The following is a 25833-nucleotide window of genomic DNA, read 5'->3' as shown; positions in this document are numbered from 1 at the left end:
GCAGCTCAGACCTCCCTAGCTTCCACGGGCTCCACTTCTTGGGGGCTGCTTAGAGAAGGAATGCGTTGAGATGGGCATATGCTCGAGAAGAAGGGGGCCAAAGAGCCCAGGGAGCTGAACCTTCATGCATTGCCCTTAGAGTTTTCCAGGGCTGTGGGAGAAAGCTGCTTGAGACTACCCCTGAGGCTGCCTGAGTTAAGGGCTACTAAGGGTGGGGGTGTGCACTAGTGCCCTTGGTACCACTTGGGCCCCATTCCCAAGCTGCTCAATCCTTAGGAAGAAAAGCTTTACGAAGTCTGGGAAGGGAGCAGGACTGGGGCTCAGTGTTGAGTGGTGATGACCCGCACTCAGGGTGCCTGGGCCAGGACCTGGCAGGCATGGCCCTTAATTACAGCAGGCTGTCTAACTAAGCACAGGGCTGTGGGCCGGGCAGCTCTTCCGAGTGCCACAGGCAGTCAAAGCATTCTGCCTCTGGCTCACTCTCTTCCCATCAGCGTCCCTCTGTCTTCTCTCTGTCTCTAGGACAAAGAATGCTCTTCTCCTGACACCCCAGCATGGAAGTTCTGGATGTTCCCTTTGAGATCTGTCTCCCTCCGCCCCTTCTCTCCTGGGTTGTGTGACCAGGCTCTTTCATGTTCTGTGTTGTCTGAACTTCTGCTGTGCCTAGACTTTGGACTTTCACAGGCTCCCCAGAAAACCTGGGGACTGCAGCAACAGAGGGTCAATCCTGGCACAGAGAAGCCAACAATCACTTCAGCTTGGCTTTGAACACAGGGAAAGCGTTTGTCATGTTTGTGTTTTTTCCCCCAGCAGCAGATTTACATTCCTAATTCTGTTTGCTCAGGCGAAAGTTAGCTTTCATTCCTTGAGAGATAATCAATGGAGGACAGGGTGGGGGAAGCCAGCCCAGTCTGGGGTTTTAATTTTGCTTAGCTAATCCCCAAATGGATAAGCCACTTGTGGGTAACTGAAGTTTGGCTGTCCATCATCTTTAGGTAGCAAAGCATGACAGGCAAAGCCTTTAGAGGACAGATCCCAAAAGAAGGTTGGCAAGAGAAACAAGGCATCTCTTTCCTATCCCTCTTGTGGCTCCCTCTCCCAGAGACTGTGGAAGACAAAATCCTGAATGTGCTTTCAGCCCCCGAGTAGCTGGGACTACAGGTGCCCACCACCATGCCCAGCTAATTTTTTTGTATTTTTAGTAGAGACGGGGTTTCACCATATTGGCCAGGCTGGTCTCAAACTTCTGACATTGTGATCCACCCGCCTCGGCCTCCCAAAGTGTTGGGATTACAGGTGTGAGCCACTGCGCCCGGCCTCAGCCCTGTTTTCTTACACCTGATCCATGTTGGTTCCTTTGAGTTCTGAGGCTTAGAACACACCCTCTCTCACCATTGGAGAGGTAGTCTTTGGGTCACTGCCTGGCAAAGCTAGCTCTTGTCCCCAAATAAACCAACAGGTGCACCTCTCTTTCCCGGGGGTGTTTATGCAGCCCCTGCTCTGGTTTAGAGACTGCTGGGCTGTGTAGAGGTTAGGAGTTTTTTTCTCCTACTGTGGCCTGTCACTGGGTCATGAGGTCCCTGGCTGACGTGGGGCCCACCTGTGGCCATGAGAGCAAGCATCCATGGTGCTTTCTGACTTCCTACATGCTGGAATTTCCTTGCACAAATCTGTTCACCTTTCCCTTTTGGGAGTCCTGGCTGCCAAGTACTGTACACTGTGTTATAAAGTATGAGCACCTTTCACTCAGCAGAAGCTCCCTCTCCTGAATCTGGAGATGGTAAGAGCACAGGCTCAGGGACTGGTTCTTAGTCCAGCTGTCTCATATCCTCTCACGGCCTCCACTGGCCCAGCTGTAAACTGGGAGAGATCAGAATCCCCCAGGGTGTCCAGGAGGATTGGTAAAGTACTGGCCTGGGTGTGGTGCGGGTGGGTGTGCTAGACTTTCTTTAGTAGCTGAGTCTTGTGTTTTAAGCAAGTTCACCTTCTAAAGGTTTCCTCATTTATGATATGAATACACTGAATATATAAAACAGATAAAAGCAGTATGTCATTGCTACAAATTCAGTTCAAATGTATAATGTTTACTTAAAAAGACAATGACAGAAGAGCTACGTAGGCTGTGCTAACGTACACAGATATTTGGGACTGGGGTAGTAAACAGTGGTGTCTTCTACCTTGACAGCATTGCATGTGTTTGTTTCTTGCTATGGCTGTACAGTAAGGAGATAGTTAGATGTCTGTATGTGTTGACAGTGTTCAGCCACTTACCTTGAGCTCTCAGGTTCTCAGGATGTGCTTCTGTTAAAGAGAGATGGCAGAGGCAGTTCCGTTCTAGCACAAGGTAATGGGGTGGTCTTCAGTGGGTTACCATTTGATCTGTGACACAAAGGTGAATGTTGCTTTCTCTTACAGTTCTAAAACAGTAAACACACACACACACAAAAGAAATGAGTCAAAATTGACTAGAACCCATGAAACACCTCCCTGGAACCAAAATAGCTTGAAAGCCAACGGATTCAGCTCTTCTCAGGGCTTTCCCAATATTCTGTGACCCCCACAGCTGGAATGCCTTTGTAAGCTCCAGCTGAGGAAGGGATGTTGTGAGGAGACTGATCACTGGTACTAAGTCAGGTGCTCAGGTACAGGAAATGCCTGCCAACCTGAGTCCTCCTTCCAGGGTGCTGGTTCTGACCTTCAGCTCCTGACTCATCCAACCCGGGGGCCTGGCTATGAGTTGGTGCTCAGCTCACACCACAGCTTTCCAAAGCCACGCTGTCTTGGAGGGTGATCACACAGCTTGCCTCGGAGGGCTGCTGTCAGGATGGGTTGCATGAGATAAGTGCCTCTAAAAGGCTGAGCACCGTGCCTGCCTGGCACACAATGAATGCTTAATCAATACAGGGTAGTATCATCATCCTTGCTGTCACCAGCACTTCCCCAGCTTAATGTTTCACAAATGCTTTTTTTTTTTTTGAGACGGAGTCTTGCTCTGTTGCCCAGGCTGGAGTGCAGTGGTGTGATCTCGGCTCACTGCAAGCTCTGCCTCCCGAGTTTATGCCATTCTCCCGCCTCAGCCTCCCGAGTAGCTGGGACTACAGGCGCCCGCCACCATGCCTGGTTAATTTTTTTGTGTTTTTAGTAGAGACCGAGTTTCACCGTGTTAGCCAGGATGGTCTTGATCTCCTGACTTCGTGATCTGCCCGCCTCAGCCTCCCAAAGTGCTGGGATTACAGGTGTGAGCCACTGCGCCCGGATTTTTTTTTTTTTTTTTTTTGAGAGGAAGTCTTGACTTGTTGCCCAGGCTGGAGTGCAGTGACACGATCTTGGCTCACTGCAACCTCTACCTCCCAGGTTCAAGTGATTCTCCTGCCTCAGCCTCCGAAGTAGCTGGGATTACGGGAGTCTGCCACCACACCCGGCTAATTTTTTGTATTTTTAATAGAGATGGGGTTTCACCATGTTGGCCAGGCTGGTCTGGAACTCCTGACCTCAGGTGATCCACCCATCTCGGCCTCCCAAAGCGCTGGGATTACAAGCATGAGCCACCGCACCCGGCCCACAGACACTTTTGAAGCCTCTGGCCCTTGCTGTCTGCTAATTCTCACGTCGTCAGAATTGCCACTATCATTTAATGGGCTGCTTTTTCAATTCAAACTCACGAAAATATTATGAAGAATTATCTCTGCACTTTGTCCTGCCTTTCCTTTCCATTTCCCTGGCCAAGACTAATGTCACTTTTGAATAAAATGAACAAATATAATTCTTTGTATAAAACTAGGGGAAACCCAGGGATACGAACAGGAAGGCTGGTTTATATGCCAATAACTCATCTGTAAATTCATGTAAATGTAATTTTGTGCATTATAGCTAATGCACCTAAAGTCAATTCTTAATGTCTAAGGATGAGCAAATGTGTAACTCTTCATTGTGAAGAGGGGTATAGAGCTTAGCTTGCCATGTCCTGGGCACATTTCCAGTAGTCATTTAGTTAGTACCAGTGATTCCCACTCAAGTGTCCCATAAGGAGCTACCATGGGAAATAAGAGCAGCCTCTTGGCATTCTGGGTAGGGAGCCTGAGCCAAACTCTAAAGCTGTCTTTATAAAGGGAGGTCATGTGATGGCCAGAAATTGCCTTTGCTTCATGGTGCACTTGGTGGGGAGTCAGGTGTGGGGTGCTGGGTTTCACATCATCCCATTTTCTTTTCTGCCTTCAGACCTGCAATGCTTCTTTTGCCACCCGAGACCGTCTGCGCTCCCACCTGGCCTGTCATGAAGACAAGGTGCCCTGCCAGGTGTGTGGGAAGTACTTACGGGCAGCATACATGGCAGACCACCTGAAGAAGCACAGCGAGGGGCCCAGCAACTTCTGCAGTATCTGTAACCGAGGTAATCTGCCCACTGTTTCCTCACTTCCAGAGGATGGGCCTGAGCGTGTATGGGAGGCCTAGGGTTGTCTCAATCACCCTGCCTCAGACTCCACTCTTTGCACAGCCACCCCCCACTTCCCACTGAATGGTAAACACCTTCATCACCCAACTAGCTATTTGCTACCTCTTCCTTCCCAAGAAGCTTGGGGTGCTTAGAATGGGAAGTCCCAGGAGACCAGCAGGTCAAAACAGAAGGAGAGAGGTTCTTCCCAAGCTTGGGCCCATAACTCTCACCTGCTACTCAGATGGGAGGATGGATGCATTTTGCAGACACCACTGAACCACTGAGGTTGGTGGGGGAGTTAGTAGGTCCCAAAGTGGGAGAAAAAGAGGTTGGTCCGGCTTGAGAGCTTTTGCTGGTTGATTCACTGGCATATGAAATTCAGCAGCCAGGGAAGGAGGTTGAGTCTGGAGATAAACAAGGAGCAGACACTTTGTAGCACAAGTAGTCAGAAGAGAGCCCAAACTCAGGTAGATTGTGGCCTTGAGAGAGGAAAGTGGAAGGTGCTCTGAGCAGGACAGCATGCTTGAGGACAAGGTGGGCCTAAGTAGTGTCTAACTCTGTGGCAGTGGTGTTGTGTTGGATGAAGTCAAGCCTGTCCCCAAGGTTCTGCCGGGTCTAGTTGGCTGTTGGAAGTGCTAGATGTTTGTGTTTTGCAAGCACAGCATCAGTGGAGGCTTGCACTGTGTCTGTGCTAAAGGAGGTTGGAGCAGCTATCTGTGAACGTGAGGATGCTTCTGCATGGTGTGCTTTGCTTTGGCCAGTGGGGAGCACTGGGATGTCCTTATCTCCTGGGGCATTCTTGCTTGTCCCAATGCTTCCAAAAGCCTGCTTAGTGGGTGCAGCACTGAACCAGGAGTCGAGAGACCCAGGGTTTAGTCCCAGCCTCTCACTAGGTGGCCTCGAGTTCTCCCATTCCCTCTCTAAGCTTGAGTTTCTTCATCTCTCAAATGGGGTTAAGAATAGCCCCCTTTCCCACCTCACAGGGCTGTTATGAGGATCCCAGGAGACAAGGTAGGTGAAAGGAGCTGCACACTTGGGAGACTCTATCCTTGCACTTTGTAACAATGTTGGGAAAGACATGCTTGTTGACACTCTGGGTTGGACCAGGCACAACACTCCTGCAGGCCTTGGCAGAATCGTCGGGTGCCTGTGCTGTGTTCATGTGCCGAGGTCCACGGTGGAAGGAGATTGCTGAGTAGCTGGGTGTTCTTGGTGTCCTGGAACTGGGTCCCTCCTTGCAGCTTCATATCTGGGGTTTGTACCACCAAGACACCTGCGGTGAAAGCAGGGAAGTAGTAGTGAAGGTCTCTTAAGCTGTCTGTTCTGTTTTCTGACATGTCATTAGAGCCCATTTCTGACAGGAGCTTCCTCCAGGTTGCAAGCGGTGGGCTTGCGCATGCAGGGAGAGTTATCAGGCTGTGGCTGACTGTCTTGACTGGGGCTGCCCCAGCCCTAGAAATAATATCGTTTCTCGTCTTGCTTCATCCTAACCTGGCTTCCTGACAGCTCCCCCGGATAACGCAAAACCTGCTGTAACATGCTGTTAGCAGGCATTTTGTCAAGTTTTCAATATGGAAGTTCCCAGTCCGAGAACTGGGGTCAGAGACCAGAGGTTGAAAACTGCTGAGTGGAGAAGGGTGCTCATGATAAAACTCAGAAAGCCCAGACCAGATGGTGGAGTAGGGCAGAAACTGGACAGGAGACCCAGGGCTACAGCCCTTGAAGCCCAGCTCAGGAGGAGAGAAAAACTGAGAGCAGCAGGGACAGTGGGAAAGTTGGCCCAGTTAGGAAGCAGCTGATGTGGCAAAGCCAACAACTATTGTACATCAGGATTTATTTTCCAAGGGCTAGTAAAGAGAACTTGGGCAACAGCCATAAGCTACATGACTGGAATGGAGAATCCAGAAGAGTAAACCAGAGTCTACTTTTTCTCAGAAAAGCCAAGACTGGGTCTGGATCACAGGCCAAACATCTCTGGGTTCCAGAGCCAGAGCGGGAAGTCCCTTTCCTGCAAGAAGACTAAAGAAGGTGCTGGTCCAACCCATGCTGGGTACTCAGAAGGAAGAGAAAACAATTGCAGTTTTTATCAGAAGAGAAAGGAGCAGGATTCTACTCCTGGACTCATTCCTTGGGCAGAAATAGGAAGAGACAAAAAAAAAAAAAAAAAAAAAAAAAGGAAGAGGATAAAGTTCTTTCTGAGCACCAAAAACATTGAGACATTGGAATCAAAATGCAGAGAGCTCTGTGTCCTCCTTTGCCCTGCTGCCACCAAGCCTATACCTACAGGAGGGGTTGCACGAATAAACGAATGTTCTTATCTCTGCATGTGTTCAAACAAAGGCTGAATGTCAGAACAGTTAAGATTGAATCAGGTGAACTTCCAGGTGCCCTCAGATCCTTCAATCCCAACAATTCTTAAACAGTTGACTTAAGTATCTACCTATAGATCTGTCTTTTTCAGTTTTTGCCACAAAAATGACTCCTGGCTGTGAAGAATGGCAAAGAGGAAAGGCAGCCTGACTCCTGCAGCCTCACACGTGAGTCAGATGCAAGTTGAAGAGACAGATGACTCTGGCTTTGTCATACAGACATATCAGGATGTGTATGATACTATTTGTACAGGAAGATCATTTGCAGTGGAGGGAGTATTATGGCTAGAAATGCTTGTTCCCACATTTTTGAGTTGAGGAAATCAGTTGAGTTGAACAGTGGAAAAGGGAGAAGGCCCTGGCTGATCACCATGATTTTCTTCCTTTAAAGTTTCTGTAGCAGGGTCTTTGTATATATGCCTATGTGCTGGTATGGTGAAGAGGAATAGATTATCAGGAATCCGCCTTTGACAGAGACATTTGAATGCAAACATCATTGCTTGAAAGGTAGAGGAAGCCTTCTCCCCAGTCAGAGGTAAGCACACAAGTGGATGGATGCAGGGAACCTGCTGTTCCCCTGGACTCACATCAAGCTGTGTAGGCCCACTCCAACACAGTGCAGTTGGGAATGGCCCCCTCAGGGTTTGGACAAGGAGAAAGCAGTCCCCAACCCCTGCATGGATGTGGAACCTGCCAAAGGATGATTTGCTTCTGGAGTGCCAAGTGCAGGCACACCAGGCAAGAAAATGCAACTGAGGAGCAGTGGCCTTTTGCTAATAAGACCATCGTCTCTGGAGTGAAAGGGCCGGTGGCTTGTTGGTTGTAGTGGCAGTCATATGTGTGCTCAGCATCTCCATTGTGTGGATGGCTGGATCAAGCTGCCTCTTTGGCTCTTGGTTAATCAGTGGTGAATGGGTGGGTAAGTTTAGAATTCCGGCTAAATATGTCTGGCTTCAAAGACGTATTCTGCTCAGAAGCTCAGCTTCTGTTTCATCCTAACACTTGGCTGCTGAGTTGCTCTGTGTTTAAATTCTAGGCTTTAAGTGGCAGCTGTGGATCCACTCCTACCACCCCGCCATGTGGTTTTGCTATAGATAGTACAGTCTGCAGCTGGGGTAAAGTCAAGAGGACTCAGCCACGTGTTTCTCAGACTGTTTTTCAGGAAAACTCAGCAAGACAGTTTCGCTCTTGTTGCCCAGACTGGAGTGCAATGGCGCGATCTCGGCTCATCACAACCTCCACCTCCTGGGTTCAAGCGATTCTCCTTCCTCAGCCTCCCTAGTTAGCTGGGATTACAGGCATGCACCACCACGCCCGGCTAATTTTGTATTTTTAGTAGAGACAGGGTTTCTCCATGTTGGTCAGGCTGGTCTGGAACTCCCAACCTCAGGTGATCTGCCTGCCTCGGCCTCCCAAAGTGCTGGGATTACAGGCATGAGCCACTGCGCCCAGCCAAACTCAGCAAGTTTTTATTGAGCATCTGCTGTGTTCTCTTGGTATAGCTCTCCCAGTAAGGAGTAAACATAATAATTCCTGGTGCTCTCCCACTCCTTTCTGTCCCCTTTTGATTGCAGCGGACCTGCTCTGGTTCGTCACAGGGAGAGAGCTTCATGCTATTTTAGAGACCCCACAAGGGATTAAAAAACTAAGGAAAGGCCGGGCACGGTGGCTTACGCCTGTAATCCCAGCACTTTGGGAGGCCGAGGCGGGTGGATCACGAAGTCAGGAGATCCGAGACCATCCTGGCTAACATGGTGAAACCCCGTATCTACTAAAAATACAAAAAAAATTAGCCAGGTATGGTGGCGGGCGCCTGTAGTCCCAGCTACCAGGGAGGCTGAGGCAGGAGAATGGCATGAACCCTGGAGGCGGAGCTTGCAGTGAGCCGAGATGGTGCCACTGCACTCCAGCCTGAGCGAGAGTGAGACTCTGTCTCAAAAAAAAAAAAAAAAAAAAAAAAACAAAGGAAAAAATTACTTTCTAAAGTGGTATCATCATATTATCAGAAAGTTCTAATATCTTGTACTGATTGGTGGGAGCCAATGTCTCCTGGTTCTGCTTTGTTTTAGGGGACTCTACAGTACCACCCCAAGGGGCAGGGCTAACAGCCTCTTTCCCATTAGCCTTGTCTCCTCACTCCTGACTACAGCCTCCCTCTTAGGGATGTCTACATGGGACCCTCTTACACCAATCTATACCCATGATCAGCCTCAGGCAGACCACTGCGGTCATAGCACAGGACAACTTGCTCTACCAGGCGGGGCAGGACACCAGCACCTGGTCTAGACAGATCTTTGAAGTAGCTGTATTGGGAAAGGAAGGAAAATTGGCCCAATCCCACATTTCCCTTCAGAACCACTAACTGCTGCTGTCAGAGGAGAACTTGTTAAATAAAGTTCCCACAGGCCAGCCCTGTTTTTCCAGCAGCTTCCATTCTAACATACCATTATAGTAGAAAAATACATGAGTGTAAATGGTAATAATGAAACCTATTGTAAAAGTCCACTGGATATTTCTAGGGCTCAGGGCTAAGACACAGGAACCAATTAACCCATTTATGCTGGAGGTTACAAACTTTTTTGTGAAAAATCAGACTTTAATGATGATCTTGAGCAGTAGGATACAAATAATTCCTAAAAGGTTAGCGTCCCAATAATGGAACATGAGGCATAAGTGGGTTAAAGCATCTGCCCAGTAGCTAAGGGCCAAGTTCTGGTGGCACATGATCCTGGGGTTGGAGTCCAGGCTCTGCCACTCAGTAGCTGTACGTGTGACCAGGTTACTTAACCTCACCAAGCCTCTTTTTTTTTTTTTTTTTTTGAGACGGAGTCTCGCTCTGTTGCCCAGGCTGGAGCGCAGTGGCATGATCTCAGCTTACAGGTGCCTGCTACCACGCCCAGCTAATTTTTTATATTTTTAGTAGAGACGGGGTTTCACTGTGTTAGCCAGGATGGTCTCGATCTCCTGACCTCATGATCTGCCCACCTCAGCCTCCCTAACCTCACAAAGCCTCTTATTTCTTTATCTGTAAAATGGGTATAATAGTAATCTGTAGCACAAAGGGTGTTGGGCAAATTCTATAGAATAGTGCATGCGGTGTGCTGGGCCCTGGTGTGCCATCAGCACTTGCTAAAGGTGAACCTTTATTACAGTTCCAGCAGCATTCAAAATATCATGCCAATTCAGACTTTTTTTAAAACAAATCTCATGCAGACATTACACAGTACTCTTCAGCCTCTGACCCTTTACCCTTTAGCAGTGGATCTCACTGTTATCCTGTGACTGTGTAATTTTGAAAGTGAATGGAAACACCTGATAATGAGTCAACCAGATCTGAAGTGGATTAAAGGGACACTGTCAGGGTGCTGGCACCCTAAGTGGGCCTTATACTAAAAAGCTTCAGTTCCTGCTAAAAGCACCTTCTGATCCTTGACTACAGTGGGGTTTGATGGCATACCTCCTTCCTGTGAAACCCAAGTCAAAATCCTTTTATCGGCCTGCCTGATTCTGTATCCTTGGACGCATGGCTGCTGTGGAAGTTGTCCCAAGATCTGTTCTTCCCAGCCTGAGATATCTCATGGATCAGACTGACCGAAGCATCTGGGAGGTGGGCTGGAACAGTCCCAAGAAGGCCGGATTGTCCTCCCCCAAAATAAAGACAGAGATCATCCCTGTTTCTTCTCCTGTACGCGAACCTGGTGGATGCTCCAAAATCGAACCAAAACACTACCATGAATAAGAGATGACTGCACTCCTCTGACACAACTTCCTATTTTTGTCTTTGTTCTTCAAAAGGTCTAAACAGTTACTAAATCCTGTTTGCTGAAGGTGGGGAAGTTAGAAAAATAGAACATCTCCTGACAGGTAGAAGACGGGATCCTTGAAGGCGTTCCTTTGGGATTTCATTTTACCTCCATCTCGTTTGTTGTCCAGTTTCCTTTTATGAGGATTAAGCAGGCATCCTGCTGGCTAGAATCCTGTGGCTTCCCTGGAGCCTCAAATTCTTGTCTAACCACATTTCTAGTCATGGTTCCTGCAGGAGACATCCACTCAAACCACCTGTTACTGAGGCACCAAGCAACCCTAGAGGCAGTTGGCCTCTGGCCCTAGCAGGAGCAGGATCTCAGGCCATCCCACCAGGCAGCCAGCTTCGGCCCCTCACCGCAGCCTTGCAGAGTGGGCTCTGCAGAGAAGCCGATTTGTGGACAGTGCCACCCTCCATCCTGAGTCACATGGCTCATGTGGTTGCAGCCATTTTTGAGCCAGGAGGGGGCCCCTTCTAGGTGCAGCTGACCTGGGAATGCTAGCCAGAGCGGCCAGAGGAGAGGAGTGGGGGAAGGAGAGAGGTATCTCTTGCTGGCTGCGGGATCTCATCTCCTTTTGTCTTGTTTAGGTTTCTCCTCTGCCTCCTACTTAAAGGTCCATGTTAAAACCCACCACGGTGTTCCCCTTCCCCAGGTCTCCAGGCACCAGGAGCCCATCCTGAATGGGGGAGCAGCGTTCCACTGCGCCAGGACCTATGGCAACAAAGGCAAGCGACCCCTTGCTCTGCACTTTGCTTCTCTGCGCAGACTGTGTTGTGGGGGCGCTGGGCTGGGCGTGGGGAGGCGGGAAGGCTGCCGGCTTTCTGGCTGCCTTGAGGAGACTCAGAGATCTGAGTGGCAGTGGCCTCCAGGACAAAAGTCACAGTGGGTATCTCACTCCAGGGCAGTGAGTGAGGCTTTAGGGCACTGCCGAGATCCAGCCTCCGCCTCCTCTTCCCCAGCCCTCCTCCTTTCCTCCTGGCCAGCCCCCACTGTCTGGAGCCCTGCAGGGATGCCCCGGGCCCTGGGCAGAAGAAGAGCCCTGCATGATGAGTCACTATGGGCCTGTCACTGCCTGCTGCCCTTTAGGATGGTGTGGAGCTGCGGCTGAATGCTTTCTCCTCTTTTGACCCAGTGGGCCGGTGGGAGCCAATGTCTGGCTTCTCTCACAGTAGGGGTGGTTGGTTACTGTGAGTGGCCCTTTCTGGAGAGCCTCTGGCTATGGTTGTGAGATGCATGGCAATAATGAGCTATCTGACTCCTCTGACTTGGGAGTTGGTTTGCAGAAAGCTCCCCAGGCCCACCTTCACTTGTTGATTCAGGTTGTTTTGTGGTATGTCACGTTGTCGTTGCCTTGGGGATGAGGCCAGGGGCTTGGCAGATGGTAGAAACAGCAGAGATGGCATGCTCCATGCTCCCATCACAGACCTCCCTTCCCGGCATGGCTCTCTGGACCCAGGCAGGAAGCTGCTGATTGGTGGAGGACTCCAGTGTGGGCCGGGCAAGGCAGAGCAGCCAGGGTTGTCTCTTGGCCCAGCTTGTCTGGGGCCTAGGGTGGGGACACCCAGCCGACTGAGTAGTACAGAGTTGCTTTCAATCTCTGTGCTTGGGCTGCTTGGCCCTGAAAAGGTTTTGGCAGAAGGAAGGCGGTAAGGACAGGGCTCATGTTTGCAGCATTAGGAAAAGGATTGGCTTCTGTCTGAGCCATTGATGGGGTCTACCCAGGTTGAGGACCTAATGGCTCTGGTTCTGCCTGTCTTGCTAGGGTGCAGCTAGTCTGGTGCAGGAGGCGAGGCTACTATTACACTGGCTCGGCATCATCAGAATACCAATTTTACCCTCAGAGGCACCCAAAAGAGTGCCTAGGAGTTGGGGGTCTTTGAGTTGTTCTGGGCAGCTGTAGCAGAGTTGCCCTCTCTGTATCCCTTCCTTGAAGCAGGCTGAGATGACGGTGAGCAGTACATGTGCAGCTGCATGAAGAGTCCACAGCAAGGGAGGCTGGCAGCCCTAGGGCCCTGCCGTTTCACCCCTGTAGGCACTCCAGGCTCCCAGACTGACCAGCTGACCCTCCGTGGGTTCTGCCAGGGCAGTGGCTGGCCAATGGCTGCCCTCCACAGGTCTGTGAGCTGGCCCCTCATGACCCCTCCAGGAGGGGGCATCTCCAGAGCCTGGCCTCATCGCTCTCCTATATTTTGTTTTTTCGTAGAAGGCCAGAAATGCTCACATCAGGATCCGATTGAGAGCTCTGACTCCTATGGTGACCTCTCAGATGCCAGCGACCTGAAGACGCCAGAGAAGCAGAGTGCCAATGGCTCTTTCTCCTGTGACATGGCAGTCCCCAAAAACAAAATGGAGTCTGATGGGGAGAAGAAGTACCCATGCCCTGAATGTGGGAGCTTCTTCCGCTCTAAGTCCTACTTGAACAAACACATCCAGAAGGTGCATGTCCGGGCTCTCGGGGGCCCCCTGGGGGACCTGGGCCCTGCCCTTGGCTCACCTTTCTCTCCTCAGCAGAACATGTCTCTCCTCGAGTCCTTTGGGTTTCAGATTGTTCAGTCGGCATTTGCATCATCTTTAGTAGATCCTGAGGTTGACCAGCAGCCCATGGGGCCTGAAGGGAAATGAGGCAGCTGCTGTGTCCCCACGGAAACAACCATCTGGGGACTGCTGGGAAATGCTGTGAATGCGGAGGGAAGTGATGTTTGGGTTCTGTAGCTGAGAGATTTTTATTCATTTTTAACTGTCCCCCAACCCCACTCCAACTCCTTCTCCACCACCCATTCTCCCAATGGTCTTTAGAAATAGATTTTCATCTGATATTCTGCAGAAATATCAGTGAGACTTGGTATGGGACAGGGGCAGAAAACACTACATAGGCCTCCAAGGCAAAACCAGTCCCAGTTTCTCTAATGGGAAGAAGCTGGAATTCCTGGTGCTCAATTCTTAGTGACCCCAATCCTATACCCAAATCTATGATATTCTGGGACCTCAGTGATTTTGGTCCCCTCCCACTTCTCTAGTTCGTCATCCTCCCTTCCCATATCCTTCAAAAGAACCACACTAGGGTCTCCACCTACTTATACAATGCGGATGCCCAACTGTTTTTAAGGAAGCCAGAAGCATCCCATGGACCATGGGGTGAGTGTCCTCCAAGAGCCCCCCGAGCTCAGCCCTCTGCCTGGAGGGCTCCAGACCTTTCTGAGCCCTGCTTGGAGGTGAGCATTTTCACTGCTAGGACAAGCTCAGCTGTTGAGGACACCCCCACCCCAAATTTCAGTTCTTACGTGATTTTAACCATTCAACATGCTGTTGGGTTTTAATTCTCTAATTATTATTATTATTGTTATTATTTTTTAGGACCAGTTATAGTGAATTGCTACTGAAAGCTATCCCAGGTGATACAGAGCTCTTTGTAAACCGCAGTCACACATTAGGGTTAGTATTAAACTTTGTTTAGATGTACCATAATTAACTTGGCTAGTTGATTGTTTGAAGTCTATGGAAGAAATAGTTTTATGCAAAATTTAAAAAAATGCCAGTCTGGTCAGGGAAGTAGGGGGTTTCAATGCTGTTGGGAACCAGGAAGGTGGGACAGCCGGCAGGTAGGGACATTGTGTACCTCAGTTGTGTCACATGTGAGCAAGCCCAGGTTGACCTTGTGATGTGAATTGATCTGATCAGACTGTATTAAAAATGTTAGTACATTACTCTATCTGCTCCCTTGAGTCCAGTTTTTCAGCTGTGGGAGTCTCTGGGACCCAGAGGTGGGCAGTCCATACCCCAGCACCTGGGGTGGGAGTGGGATCCCAGGAGACCCCTTTTCCACTTCTTTGCACCAGTTCCACTGGGATTGACAGGTAGATGGTCCCACTGAAGACTTAGAATGCCAGAATTCACCCATGTGTTCAACAAATATCCACTGCTTGTCTTCACTGCTTGTGTGCCAGGCATGGTTTCATGCTCTTGAGATATGGTGGTGAACAAGACACCACTGTGAGGCTTAATGGGATAGACAGACAACTTAAATATGAGTTCAGATAATGAGAAATACAAGGAGAAGAACTGGGCAAGGTGAGGGGACAGTGACAGCAGGAGGGTGAGTAGGGTGGACCAGGGAGGTGTGAAGCGGGGTTGGGGCTCTGGGAGGGAAGACTTATAGAGGGGATCTGACACAGCCTACCCAGCTAGCACCTGAGGAGGGATGTGGGCAGGGACTCCTCATGGCCAAGGGGCTCTAAGAAGCTCAGCAACTTGTCTCCCCCACCATGTTATCTACCTGATGTTAAGTAAAAGGTTGGTGCACCGTTAATGGTGAATGTATGAAGAAAAGAGGGAAAGAACAACAAACAGGAGGCAAGAAGTAAGCACGATGGAGAATTAATAGGAATAAGAATGAGGAACAAGAAGGGACAGGCAGACTTAAGGCACCCTGGGCATCTTGAGAAATCTCAGGGAAGAGGGAAACCCCTAAAAGGATAGAGACAGCATTTAACCTCCAAGCAAGAAGAAAACAAAACAATGGTAAAGGAGAGAAAAACAGACCTAGGGGAACAAACAGCACAAAAATTTTTAGACCCACATTGGTATCAGAATTACATTATTTTTTGTTTTTTTGAGACGGAGTTTTGCTCTTGTTGCCCAGGCTGGAGTGCAGTGGTGTGATCTCGGCTCACTGCAACCTCCGCCTCCCAGGTCCAAGCAATTCTCCTGCCTCAGCCTCCTTGAGTAACTGGAGTAATTGGGATTAAAGGCATGCACCACAATGCCTGGCTAATTTTTGTATTTTTAGTAGAGACGGGGTTTCACCACATTGGCCAGGCTGGTCTCGAACTCCTGACCTCAGGTGATCTGCCTGCCTGGGCCTCCCAAAGTGCTGGGATTACAGGCGTGAGCCACCGCACCCTGCCTAGAATTACATTGTTCTGGTGTAAAGGTAAAGACTCTCAGCTGAATTTTAAAAAAAACAATTCTAAGCCATTTACACAAAATCCTTGGTAAGCTGCTGGGCTTTGTAGACTGTGTGGAATAGAAGCTTAGGCCATTAGATGTGAGTATCAAAGGAAAGGGTGACCCTAGAATGTGGAGGCCCTGTGGACACGTAGCTTTGTGACCACCACAGAATCTGGTCACACCCACTGAGTGTTAGAGAACCTGGCCTTGAACCCAGGACTTGACTGGGCCAGCCCGAGCTCCTGAACGCATTTTAGTTCTGCTCCCTGGAGACCTGTGAGCATGTCCATGGACAGGTAGGGACCACAGGTATTAGAAAGGAGTATCTGTCACATGGCAGGAGGGGAACAACAGAGCAAGCAGGCTGTTGCATCTTCCAAAGCACTGCTCCCTTGGCAGCCTAAGATTTGGGAGGCTAAGGCAGGAGGATCACTTGAGGCCAGGGGTTTGAGACCAGCCTGGGCCACATAGGAAGACTCCATCTCTACAAAAAATGAAGAACAGCTGCACATGGTGGTGCCCGCTTGTAGTCCTAGCTACTCAGGAGGCTAAGGCAAGAGGATCGCTTGAGCCCAGGTGTTCAAGGTCACAGTGAGCTATGACCACGCCACTGCATTCAAGCCTGGGTAACAGAGTGAGGCCCTAACGCTAAAAAAAAAAAAAAAAAAAAAAAAAAAAGGAAGAACCACCTGAGCTTTGGCTATTCGGCTCCATCATCTGCTCTCTGCCAACCTTGGGGAAATCCCTAAATCTCTGAGCCTGTTTCCTGATCAGGTCTTTTGTGGAGACCAAAAGAAACCATCATCATGAGCTAATCCCCTGCACAACCTATAAGGTTGGTTTCATTATTCTATTATCATCCCCCTCTTGCAGGAAACAGGCTCAGAGGGATGGAGAAACTCCCCTCGGTCACATAGTAAGTGGAAGAGTCAGGATTCAAACTGAGGTCTGCCTTGTCCTCAGACTTTACTCCTAAGCTCCCAGTGATAGTTTCTGGTTTTTTGTTTTTTGTTTTTTAGACAGAGTCTCACTCTGTCACCTAGGCTGCAGTGGTGCTATCTCGGCTCACCTCCACCTCCCAGGTTCAAGCAATTCTCCTGCCTCAGCCTCTCAAGTAGCTGGGATTACAGGCACACGCCACCACACCTGGCTAATTATTTTTTTGTATTTTTTGTAGAGACAAGGTTTCACCATATTGGTAAGGCTGATCTCAAACTCCTGGCCTCAAGTGATCCGCCCGCCTTGGCCTCCCAAAGTGCTGGGATTACAGGCGTGAGCCATGGTGCCCAGCTCACAAGTGCCTCTTGAAGGAGGAAATTCCACAGCCATGCCCTCTCTTACCTTGAGTGACAATGATCAGCACTCACTCTAAAGGTACCTAAAACTTACCCAGAAGTATCACTAGCGTCTCACAAATCCCTCCTGTCCACTGGAGGAGGAAGGCTGGCGGGATTCCCTCCAGTTTACATAATTGTGCCTGGCTGCTTAGCACCTGGCAGCAGTGTCTCCAGAATTCTACTCCTTACAAACTCTACCTCTCAGTCTCTCTCCCAAGGCTGCGTACCCTACTCTGCACCTCTCCAAGAGTGGAGGACGACTGGTAGATGGTGTGAAATGATTTTCACTGGGGGAAGGTAGGAGGAGGGCAGAATGATTAATGTCTGGATTTGCATCTCTTGCTAAACTGCTGTGAAAGGAAATACCAAATATTTATCTAAGAGACTAATCCAGCCTAACAAAACAAGTTTCCTTTAAGGACAGGGCAGTGCAGAGGTAGGAGCCTCTGAAATAAAACTTCTTTGTATCACTGTGAATGGGCATACCAAAAAAATAACTTATTTTTCCTTCAGGGAAGTCTTCTGCCCTCCAAAATCTGGCGCCCTACCCCATGGCCAGTTCATACCAGGCAGAGGTCAGAGCCTGTGGCAGCAATGAAGAGGGACTTCGAGATTATTAACATCTCCCTCCCTCCTTCCAAGTCAAAATCTGTGCCCTGAAGCTGCTGAATGTTTTGGAGTCCATGTTAAGCAGCACAAACTCCATGAGCTGTGGGGCTTGTGTTTCATTTTTCAAAGCTTTTCTTTGGATGATGATAAACTATTGTTTATTTGTGAAGTTTCCTCTGCCTCTAAAATACTTATCTCTTGTCTATCTAAGGAACTCTTTTTCAGAAGCTCAGTTCAGATTGCCCCTTGCCTACAAAGCTTTTCCTGCCCCCTCCACAAGACAGCTTATGTGTATTACATCACTACCATGTGCTAAGCACCATGACAGGGGTCTTACATACATCAACAACCCTATGCTGTAGGTATTATTTTGTTCTCATGGAGTCCCAGAGAAGCAACAGCCAATGTCACATAGCTGTGAAGCGGCAGAGCCAGGACTTGAATTCAGAACTGTCTGACCAGGGAGCCCAGGACTCTATCATGATGGATGTGATACTTTGTGCCACCTCCCTGTTTTGCACATATTTCCACTTTTGCATCATCTTTTTAGGGATCTATCTCCCCACATGAGACCAGATTTCTTTGCTAATGGGGATCAGGCAAAGATAATTCATCTCTGTATTCCCATTGCCTAGAATAATAGTTCCTGGCACTTGGCAGCCACTAATTCATTCAACAGATATTCTGAGTGTGCTAAGAGAGACTTAATTCCTGTCCTCAAGGAGCTTTAGCATAAAGTAGCATAGGACATGGGACATACACATAAATAAGTGTCTATAACACAAGAGAGAATGAGGCATGGGAAGTGATGGAAAATACATGCTCTGGTGCTGTGGAGAAAGATGAGATGCCGTCCTGGTCTAAGATGCTGGCCAGGTGGCATTAGAGTAGGACCCTGGAGCACACTAGGACTGGGACATGTAGGGAGGGGGGCAGGGTGCTCACAGGCGGACATGGGCAAACTTGCCCTTCAAGTCCAAATAACAGCTGACATTTGAAGTGACAAACCTCTTCATGTCACCAAGGGAGACAAAGGGCCCTTTCAGACTGTGGAAGCTGCTGGAAAATGCTGGCCAGCCATCGGACTGTGAAGAGCCCCAGGGGCAGGATAGACCATGTTCTAACATGGAGGCCAGTTTGGTGGGAAGCATACTGAGGCTGGACACCAGGATGAACACAGGATAAAATGATGTTACCTTCCCTCACTCGAGGCTGCCTTTCCCAATAACACAGCCCCATACCTCACAACCCTCTTGCAAGCCCAGGGCCAGAGCTCAGGAGGAAAGGCCAAGCCAGAACATTGGGTGGGAATGCAGGAGAGGTGGACATCCTCATTACATGGGGCCTCTTCCCAGGGCTCACCCCACTACAGGTCCTGAGAATATTTTAAAATGCTTTCAACTGTGTAAACAAACAAGAGGCACCTGAGAACCCCAAGTAGGCCATGCCTATGGAAGCCATATTCCCTGCCCGTTTCACATTTCCTCAGACTGTTGTTTAATGTCAGCCTGAGCATCTGCCCTCCACACCTCCTGCTGTATGGGATCATCCTTCTCATTAATACTGAAGTTAGAATGGCTTTGACCCCATTCCATAAAGGGTGGGAGGCATCTCCTCCAACATCTCCAAACATGGTGAAACCCTGTCTCTACTAAAAATACAAAATTAGCCAGGTGTGGTAGCACACACCTGTAATCCCAGCTACTTGGGAGGCTGAGGCAGGGAAATCACTTGAACCTGGGAGGCAGAGGTTACAGTGAGCCGGGATTGTGCCATTGCACTCCATCCTGGGCGAAAGAGTGAGACTCCATCTCAAAAAAAAAAAAAAAAGGTCCCTTCTCAAGCAAGGTGCAGTAGCACATGACTGTAGTCCCAGCTACTCAGCAGGCTAAGGCAGGAGGATGGCTTAAGCCCAGTCCAGCCTGGGCAACATACCAAGTCCCTGTTTCTAAAAAAAAAAAAAATGTTTAAATGGTCCCTCTCTCCACTGGCATCAGCCCAGACATGGAACCTAGGGCTTTTCCTTCATTTTTTTTCAAAATCAGTAGATGCTCTGATGTTCACCCTGATTTGGGGACAACAGAGACTAAGTCATAGCCAGCACATAAAACGCACTGACAGTCCAGTCCCTTCATACCTGCCACAGGAAACATCTCCCTGGTGAGGCTGTTCCTCAGTACCCTCAGCTGCCCTCAGGTGGCTGCTCATTCTCAATCTCCCCAGCCACCTGCCCTACTTCCTTGGCTCCCTCAATTCCTTCATCCTGGGCTTATCCCCATCCCCTCCCCAGAGACACACAATTCTCACTGTATTTTGCAGGTTACTTAGATTTTTTTTTTCCTTTTTTTTTTTTTTTTTTTTTTTTGAGACAGGGTCTCTGTTACCCAGGCTGGAGTTGCGTGGTGTGATCTCATCACTGCAGCCTCAACGTCCTGGGCTCGAGTGATCCTCCTACCTCAGCCCCCCAAATAGCTGGGACGACCACAGGTGTGCACCGTCACACCTGGCTAATTTCTAATTTCTTTCATTTTTGGTAGAGACAGGCTTTCGCCATGTTGCCTAGGCTGGTCTTGAACTCCTGAGCTCAAGTGATCTGCTCACCTTGGCCTCCTAAAGTGCTGGGATTACAGGTGTGGGCCACTGTGCCCAGTCGAGATCTTTTTCTAATTATGAACTATGTTGAGTGGGGATAAGGAGGAACAGGGATTCACCTTTCATGTCCAAACAGATTATCAAGGTACTTCCTGAAAAAAGACAATTTCCTAAGAGGAATAGTGCAGCCAGCTTTTTAGATAGCAATCTTTATCTTCTCATTATAATATTAACAACTACCATTTATTGAGCACACTTCTAATCCTCATGACCATGAACGGTAGAGTCATCTCCACTTCATAGGTAAGAAATGAGGCTCAGCCTGGGCAACATAGTGAGACCTCATCTCTACAAAAAATATACAAAAAATTAGCCAGGTGTGGTGGCATGCATCTGTAGTTCCAGCTACTTGGAAGGCTGAGGTGGGAGGATTGCTTAAGCCCAGGAGGTTAAAGCTGCAGTGAGCTGTGATCATGCCACTACACTACAGCCTGGGTGACAGAGTGAGATCTTGCCTCAATAAATAAATAAAAAGTGGTTATGCGAAAAGAGCAGGTTTTAAAAGAACAAAATTGCCTAGGTGGTAAGACCTGAACAATGTTTAAAAAGATGCATGAAAGGCCAGGTGCGGTGGTTCACACCTGTAATCCCAGCACTTTGGGAGGCCAAGGTGGGCGGATCACTTGAGTCCAGGAGTTCGAGACCAGCCTGGGCAACATGGCAAAACCCCATCTCTACAAAAATACAAAAATTAGCCTGGCATGGTGGTGTGCACCTGTAGTCCCAGCTACTCAGGAGCCTGGGAGGTGGAGGTTGCAGCGAGCCGAGATTGTGCCACTGCATTCCAGCCTGGGTAACAGAGGGAGACCCCGTCTCAATCAATCAATCAATCAAATAAAAAGATGCATAGAAAAAAGACTGGAAGGGAATGCAGTTGCAACAGGTTTATTGGGGTGTCTCATCCTACATAAATGTAAGCATTTTTAGTGATTTTCACTAGCCATCCTCAGTAACACCATGTCAAGTTCCTCTTTTCCAGTGGGTAGCTTCATGATGGCTGCCATAGACTCAGCTGCTTTCAGGAATTAGAACAGTCTCCAACTTGTATTTAAGATTCATTTAAAAGTTTACACATAAAAATATTCATTTAAAAATGTCCATCTCGGCTGGGTACAGTGGCTCACGCCTGTAATCCCAGCACTTTAGGAGGCTGAGGCGGGTGGATCACTTGAAGTCAGGAGTCGAGACCAGCCTGGCCAACATGGTGAAACCCCGTCTCTACTAAAAATACAAAAAAAAAAAAAAAACAACAACTAGCTGGGCATGATAGCGCGCACCTGTAATCCCAGCTACTCAGTAGGCTGAGGCAGGAGAATCGCTTGAACCCAGGAGGTGGAGGTTGTAGTTAGCCAAGATCACACAACTGGACTCAGCCTGGGCAGCAGAGCAAGACTCCGTCTCAAAAAAAAAAAATCCATCTCAAGGTTCCCTTCAAAGCTCACTGCCTCACTGCAGCCTTAACCTCCCAGGCTCAACTGATCCTCCCGTCTCCACCTCCTAAACAGCTGGAACCACAGGTACACAACCATACCTGGCTTTGTATTTTTTTTTTTTTTTTGAGACAGAGTCTCGCTCTGTTGCCCAGGCTGGAGTGCAGTGGCACGATCTCAGCTCACTGAAAGCTCTGCCTCCTGGGTTCACACCATTCTCCTGCCTCAGCCTCCTGAGTAGCTGGGACTACAGGTGCCCACCACCATGCCCAGCTAATTTTTTTTAAATTTTAATTTTTAGTAGAGACGGGGTTTCACCATGTTAGCCAGGATTGTCTCGATCTCCTGACCTCGTGATCCGCCCGCCTTGGCCTTCCAAAGTGCTGGGATTACAGGCGTGAGCCACTGTGCCCGGCCTTTTTTTTTTTTTTTTTTTTTTTGGTAGCGATGAGGTCTCACTATGTTGTCCAGGCTGGTCTCAAACTCCTGGGGGCTCATGCAATCCTCCCACCTCAGCTTCCCAAAGTATTGGGATTATAGGCGTGGGCCACCACATGCGGCCTGATAGCTCATTTCCTTTTGGCAGTGAATAATATTTCATTGTTTGGATGTACCACAGTATATTCATTTATTTACCTACTGAAGGACATCTTGATTGCTTCCAAGTTTTGGCAATTATGAATAAAGCTGCTGTAAACCTGTGTGGGGAGGTTGTTGTGTGGACTTAAGTTTTCAACTCGTTTGTGAAAATATCAAGGACTGTGATTGCTGAATCACATGGTAAGAGTATGTTTAGTTTTGTAAGAAAATGCCAAACTGTTCTCCAAAATGGCTCTACCATCAATTTTGCATTCCTACCAGCAATGAATGAAAGTTCCTGTTGCTCCACATCCTTGTCAGCATTTGTTGTCTGGATTTTGGCCATTCTGATAAATGCGTAGTAGTATCTAATCGTTGTTTAAATTTGCATTTCTCTGATAACATATGATGTGCAGCATCTTTTCATATGCTTATATGCCATCTGTATATCTTCTTTGGTGAGGTGTTGTTAAGGTCTTTGGTCCATTTTTAAAATGCATTGTTTTATTTTGTTTGTTTGTTTATTTATTTAGAGATGGAGTCTCACTCTGTTGCCAGGCTGGAGTGCGGTGGCGTGATCTCGGCTCACCGCAACCTCTGCCTCCTGGGTTCAAGTGATTCTCCTGCCTCAGCCTCCCGAGTAGCTGGGACTACAGGCGTGCGCCACCACGCCCAGCTAGTTTTTGTATTTTTAGTAGAGATGGGGTTTCACCATGTTGGCCAGGATGGTCTCTATGTCTTGACCTCGTGATCCGCCCACCTCGGCCTCCCAAAGTGCTGGGATTACAGGCGTGAGCCACTATGCCTGGCCTATTGTTGAGTTTTAAGAGTGCTTATGCATATTTTGGATAACAGTCCTTTATCAGATGTGTCTTTTGCAAATATTTTCTCCAGTCTATGCTTATGCTCATCTTCTCATTCTTTTTTTGTTTTGTTTTTTGAGACGGAGTCTTGCTCTGTCACCTAGGCTGGAGTGCAGTGGTGTGATCTTGGCTCACTACCAGCTCCGCCTCCTGGGTTCTCGCCATTCTCCTGCCTCAGCCTCCCAAGTAGCTGGGACTACAGGCGCCTGCCACCACGGCCGGCTAATTTTTGTATTTTTTTTTTTTAGTAGAGACGGGGTTTCACCATGTTAGCCAGGATGGTCTCGATTTCCTGACCTTGTGATCCGCCCACCTCGGCCTCCCAAAGTGCTGGGATTACAGGCATGAGCCACTGTGTCCAGCCATCATCTTCTCATTCTTGTGACATGGTCTTTCACAGAAGAGAAATTTTTAATTTTAATGAAGTCTAGATTGTCAGTTATTTATTTCATGGATCATGCCTTTGAGTGTTGTACCGAAAAAATAATAACCATATCCAAGGTTTTCTTCTGTTATCCTCTCAGAGTGTAAGGTGTGTGTCTAGATTAATTTTTTGCATGTGGATGTCCAGTTGTTCCAGCACCATTTGTTGAAAAAATTATCTTTGCTCCATTGTATTGCCTTTGCTTCCTTCCACTATATTTATTCCTTCCACTATATTTATGTGGGTCTATTTCTGGCCTCTCCATTCTGTTCAATTGATCTATTTGTCTATCCTTTCACAAATATCACACTGCCTTCATTCCTGTAGCTTTATAAGTCTCAAAGTCAGGTAGTGTCAGTCTTCTAACTTTATTCTTCTCCTTCAATATTATGTTAGCTATTCTGGGACTTTTGCCTCTCTGTATAAACTTTAGAATCAATTTGTTGATATCCACAAAATAACTTCTGGGATTTTGATTGGGATTGCTTTGATCTATAGATCAAGTTGGGAAGAATGGACATCTTGACAATATTGAGTCTTCCTATCCATGTACCATGGAATATATCTCCATTTAGTTCTTTTTTGATTTTGTTCATCAGAGTTTTGTAGTTTTTTTCATACAGATCTTGTACATATTTTGTTAGGTTTATACAAATTTTGGGGGGTGGTAATATAAATGTGTTTTTTATTTCAAATTCCACTAATTCATTGCTGGTATATAGGTAAACAATTGAGTTTTGTATATTGACCTTATAACCTGAAACATTGATGTAATCACTTATTAGTTCCAGGAATTTTTCTGTCAATTCTTTCAGATCTTTCCTTTCCCTTCCTTCCCCTTCCCCTCCCCACTTCCCTTTCCTTTTTCCTTTCCTGTCCTGTCCTCCTTTCTTTTTTCTTTTTTAACATCTCCCAAGGCTTCGTCATTCATCTTTCAGATTTTCTACAGAGATGGTCATGTCATCTGTGAACAAAGACAGCTTGATTTCCTCCTCCCCAATCTGTATACCTTCTATTTCCTTTTCTTGTCTTATTACATTAGCTAGGACTTCCAGTACAATGTTGAAAAGAAGTGATGAGAGGGCACACTGTTGCCTTGTTCCTGATCTTAGTGAGAAAGCTTCTGGTTTCTCACTATTAAGTATGTTAGCTGTAGGTTTTGTAGGTATTCTTTATCAAGCTGACAAAGTTTACTGAGAGTTTTATCATGAGTGGGCATTGGACTTTTTTTTTTTTGGAGACAGGGTCTTGCCCTGTTGCCCAAGCTGGAGTGTAGTGGTGTGATCATGGCTCACTGCCATCTCCATCTCCTGGGCTCAAGTGATCTTCCCACCTCAGCCTCCCAAGTAGCTGGGACTATAGGCATGTGCCACCATACTTGACTAATTAAAAAAAAAACTTTTGTAGAGATGAGGTCTCACTATGTTGCCTAGACTGGTCTTGAACTCCTGGGCTCAAGCAATCCTCCTGCCTTGGCCTTCCATAATGGTGGGATTACAGGCATGAGCTGCTGTGCCTACCCCAAACATTTCTTTACCATGACCATTTCACAGCTATACTTACCTAAGTCTAATGGTAATATTCATGCCCTGGGGTTCTTCTGGATTCATTTCCCTTCCTTGTGTATTGGGGAAAGTCACGTGCTTACCCCTTTGTCCTGAAGTAAAACAAATGCCCATTTTCTACGTTTAACTTTAAGTGGAATTATGCTGGTGCTTGGGGCTTGGGATTGGAGAGAAGAGGAGGGGATCTGCCCTTGGTGTCTTGACATCATTAACCCTTTTCCTGATGCCCTCAGCTGGCTGGAGTCTGGAGAGATTCATTTGGCCACAGTCCACTTTCTGGAAAGTTTTGTGGAAAAGACAAGTAAATATAAACAACTGAGAAATGTGATCTAGAGGGTAGGTAGGTGTGAGGAATTCTTTTTTCTTTTTTCTTTTTTTCCAACTTTTAAGTTCAGGGGTACATATGCAGGATTACATAGAAAAACGTGTGCCATGGTGGTTTGCTGCACAGATTATCCCATCACGTAGGTATTAAGCCCAGCATCCATTAGCTGTTCTTCCTGATGCTCTCCTTCCTCCCCTGCCACACCGTCCAACAGGCCCCAGTGTGTGTTGTTCCCCTCCGTGTGTCCATGTGTTCTCATCATTCAGTTGCCACTTATAAGTGAGAACATGTAGTGTTTGTTTTTCTGTTCTTGCATTAATTTGCTGAGGATAATGGCTTCCAGCTCCATCAATGTCCCTGCAAAGGACATGATCTCATTCCTTTTTATGACTGCATAGTATTCCATGATGTATATGTACCACATTTTCTTTATCAAGTCTATCACTGATGGGAATTTAGGTTGGTTCCATTTCTTTGCTACTGTGAATAGTG

At 47.8% G+C, this 25833-nt stretch overlaps 1 protein-coding gene and 1 long non-coding RNA gene across 8 annotated transcripts in view; one reads left to right on the top strand and one right to left on the bottom strand.

The window, feature by feature from the left end:
• The window catches only part of PATZ1 (POZ/BTB and AT hook containing zinc finger 1), a 20426-nt gene extending 6107 nt beyond the window's left edge, over positions 1-14319 (top strand). Inside the window, exons 3-5 of one of the 3 annotated variants that reach the window (XM_003821470.5) lie at positions 4219-4390; positions 11263-11335; positions 12814-14319. In XM_003821470.5, the coding sequence (XP_003821518.1) occupies positions 4219-4390; positions 11263-11335; positions 12814-12847 (279 nt within the window). In that variant the 3' untranslated portion in view covers positions 12848-14319. Of the gene's footprint in view, positions 1-4218; positions 4391-11197; positions 11336-12813 lie in introns of all 3 variants that reach the window. The other 2 variants (XM_003821469.5, XM_003821468.5) reach the window with 2 other exon arrangements.
• Positions 2064-25833, bottom strand: part of LOC106634268 (uncharacterized) — a 47161-nt gene continuing 23391 nt past the window's right edge. Inside the window, exons 2-5 of one of the 5 annotated variants that reach the window (XR_010111818.1) lie at positions 13105-25833; positions 5412-5708; positions 4666-4839; positions 2064-2417 (exon numbers count right to left, since the gene is read on the bottom strand). This is a non-coding gene — a long non-coding RNA (uncharacterized LOC106634268). The remainder of the gene's footprint in view (positions 2418-4665; positions 4840-5411; positions 5709-13104) is intronic. The other 4 variants (XR_008622603.2, XR_004668637.3, XR_008622604.2 and 1 more) reach the window with 4 other exon arrangements.

Source organism: Pan paniscus, chromosome 23 (genome assembly GCF_029289425.2).
Source record: "Pan paniscus chromosome 23, NHGRI_mPanPan1-v2.0_pri, whole genome shotgun sequence".
Classification (NCBI taxonomy): Eukaryota; Metazoa; Chordata; class Mammalia; order Primates; family Hominidae; genus Pan; species Pan paniscus.
Note: the sequence above shows the minus strand (reverse complement) of the source record. Positions and strands in the feature narration are given on the sequence as shown.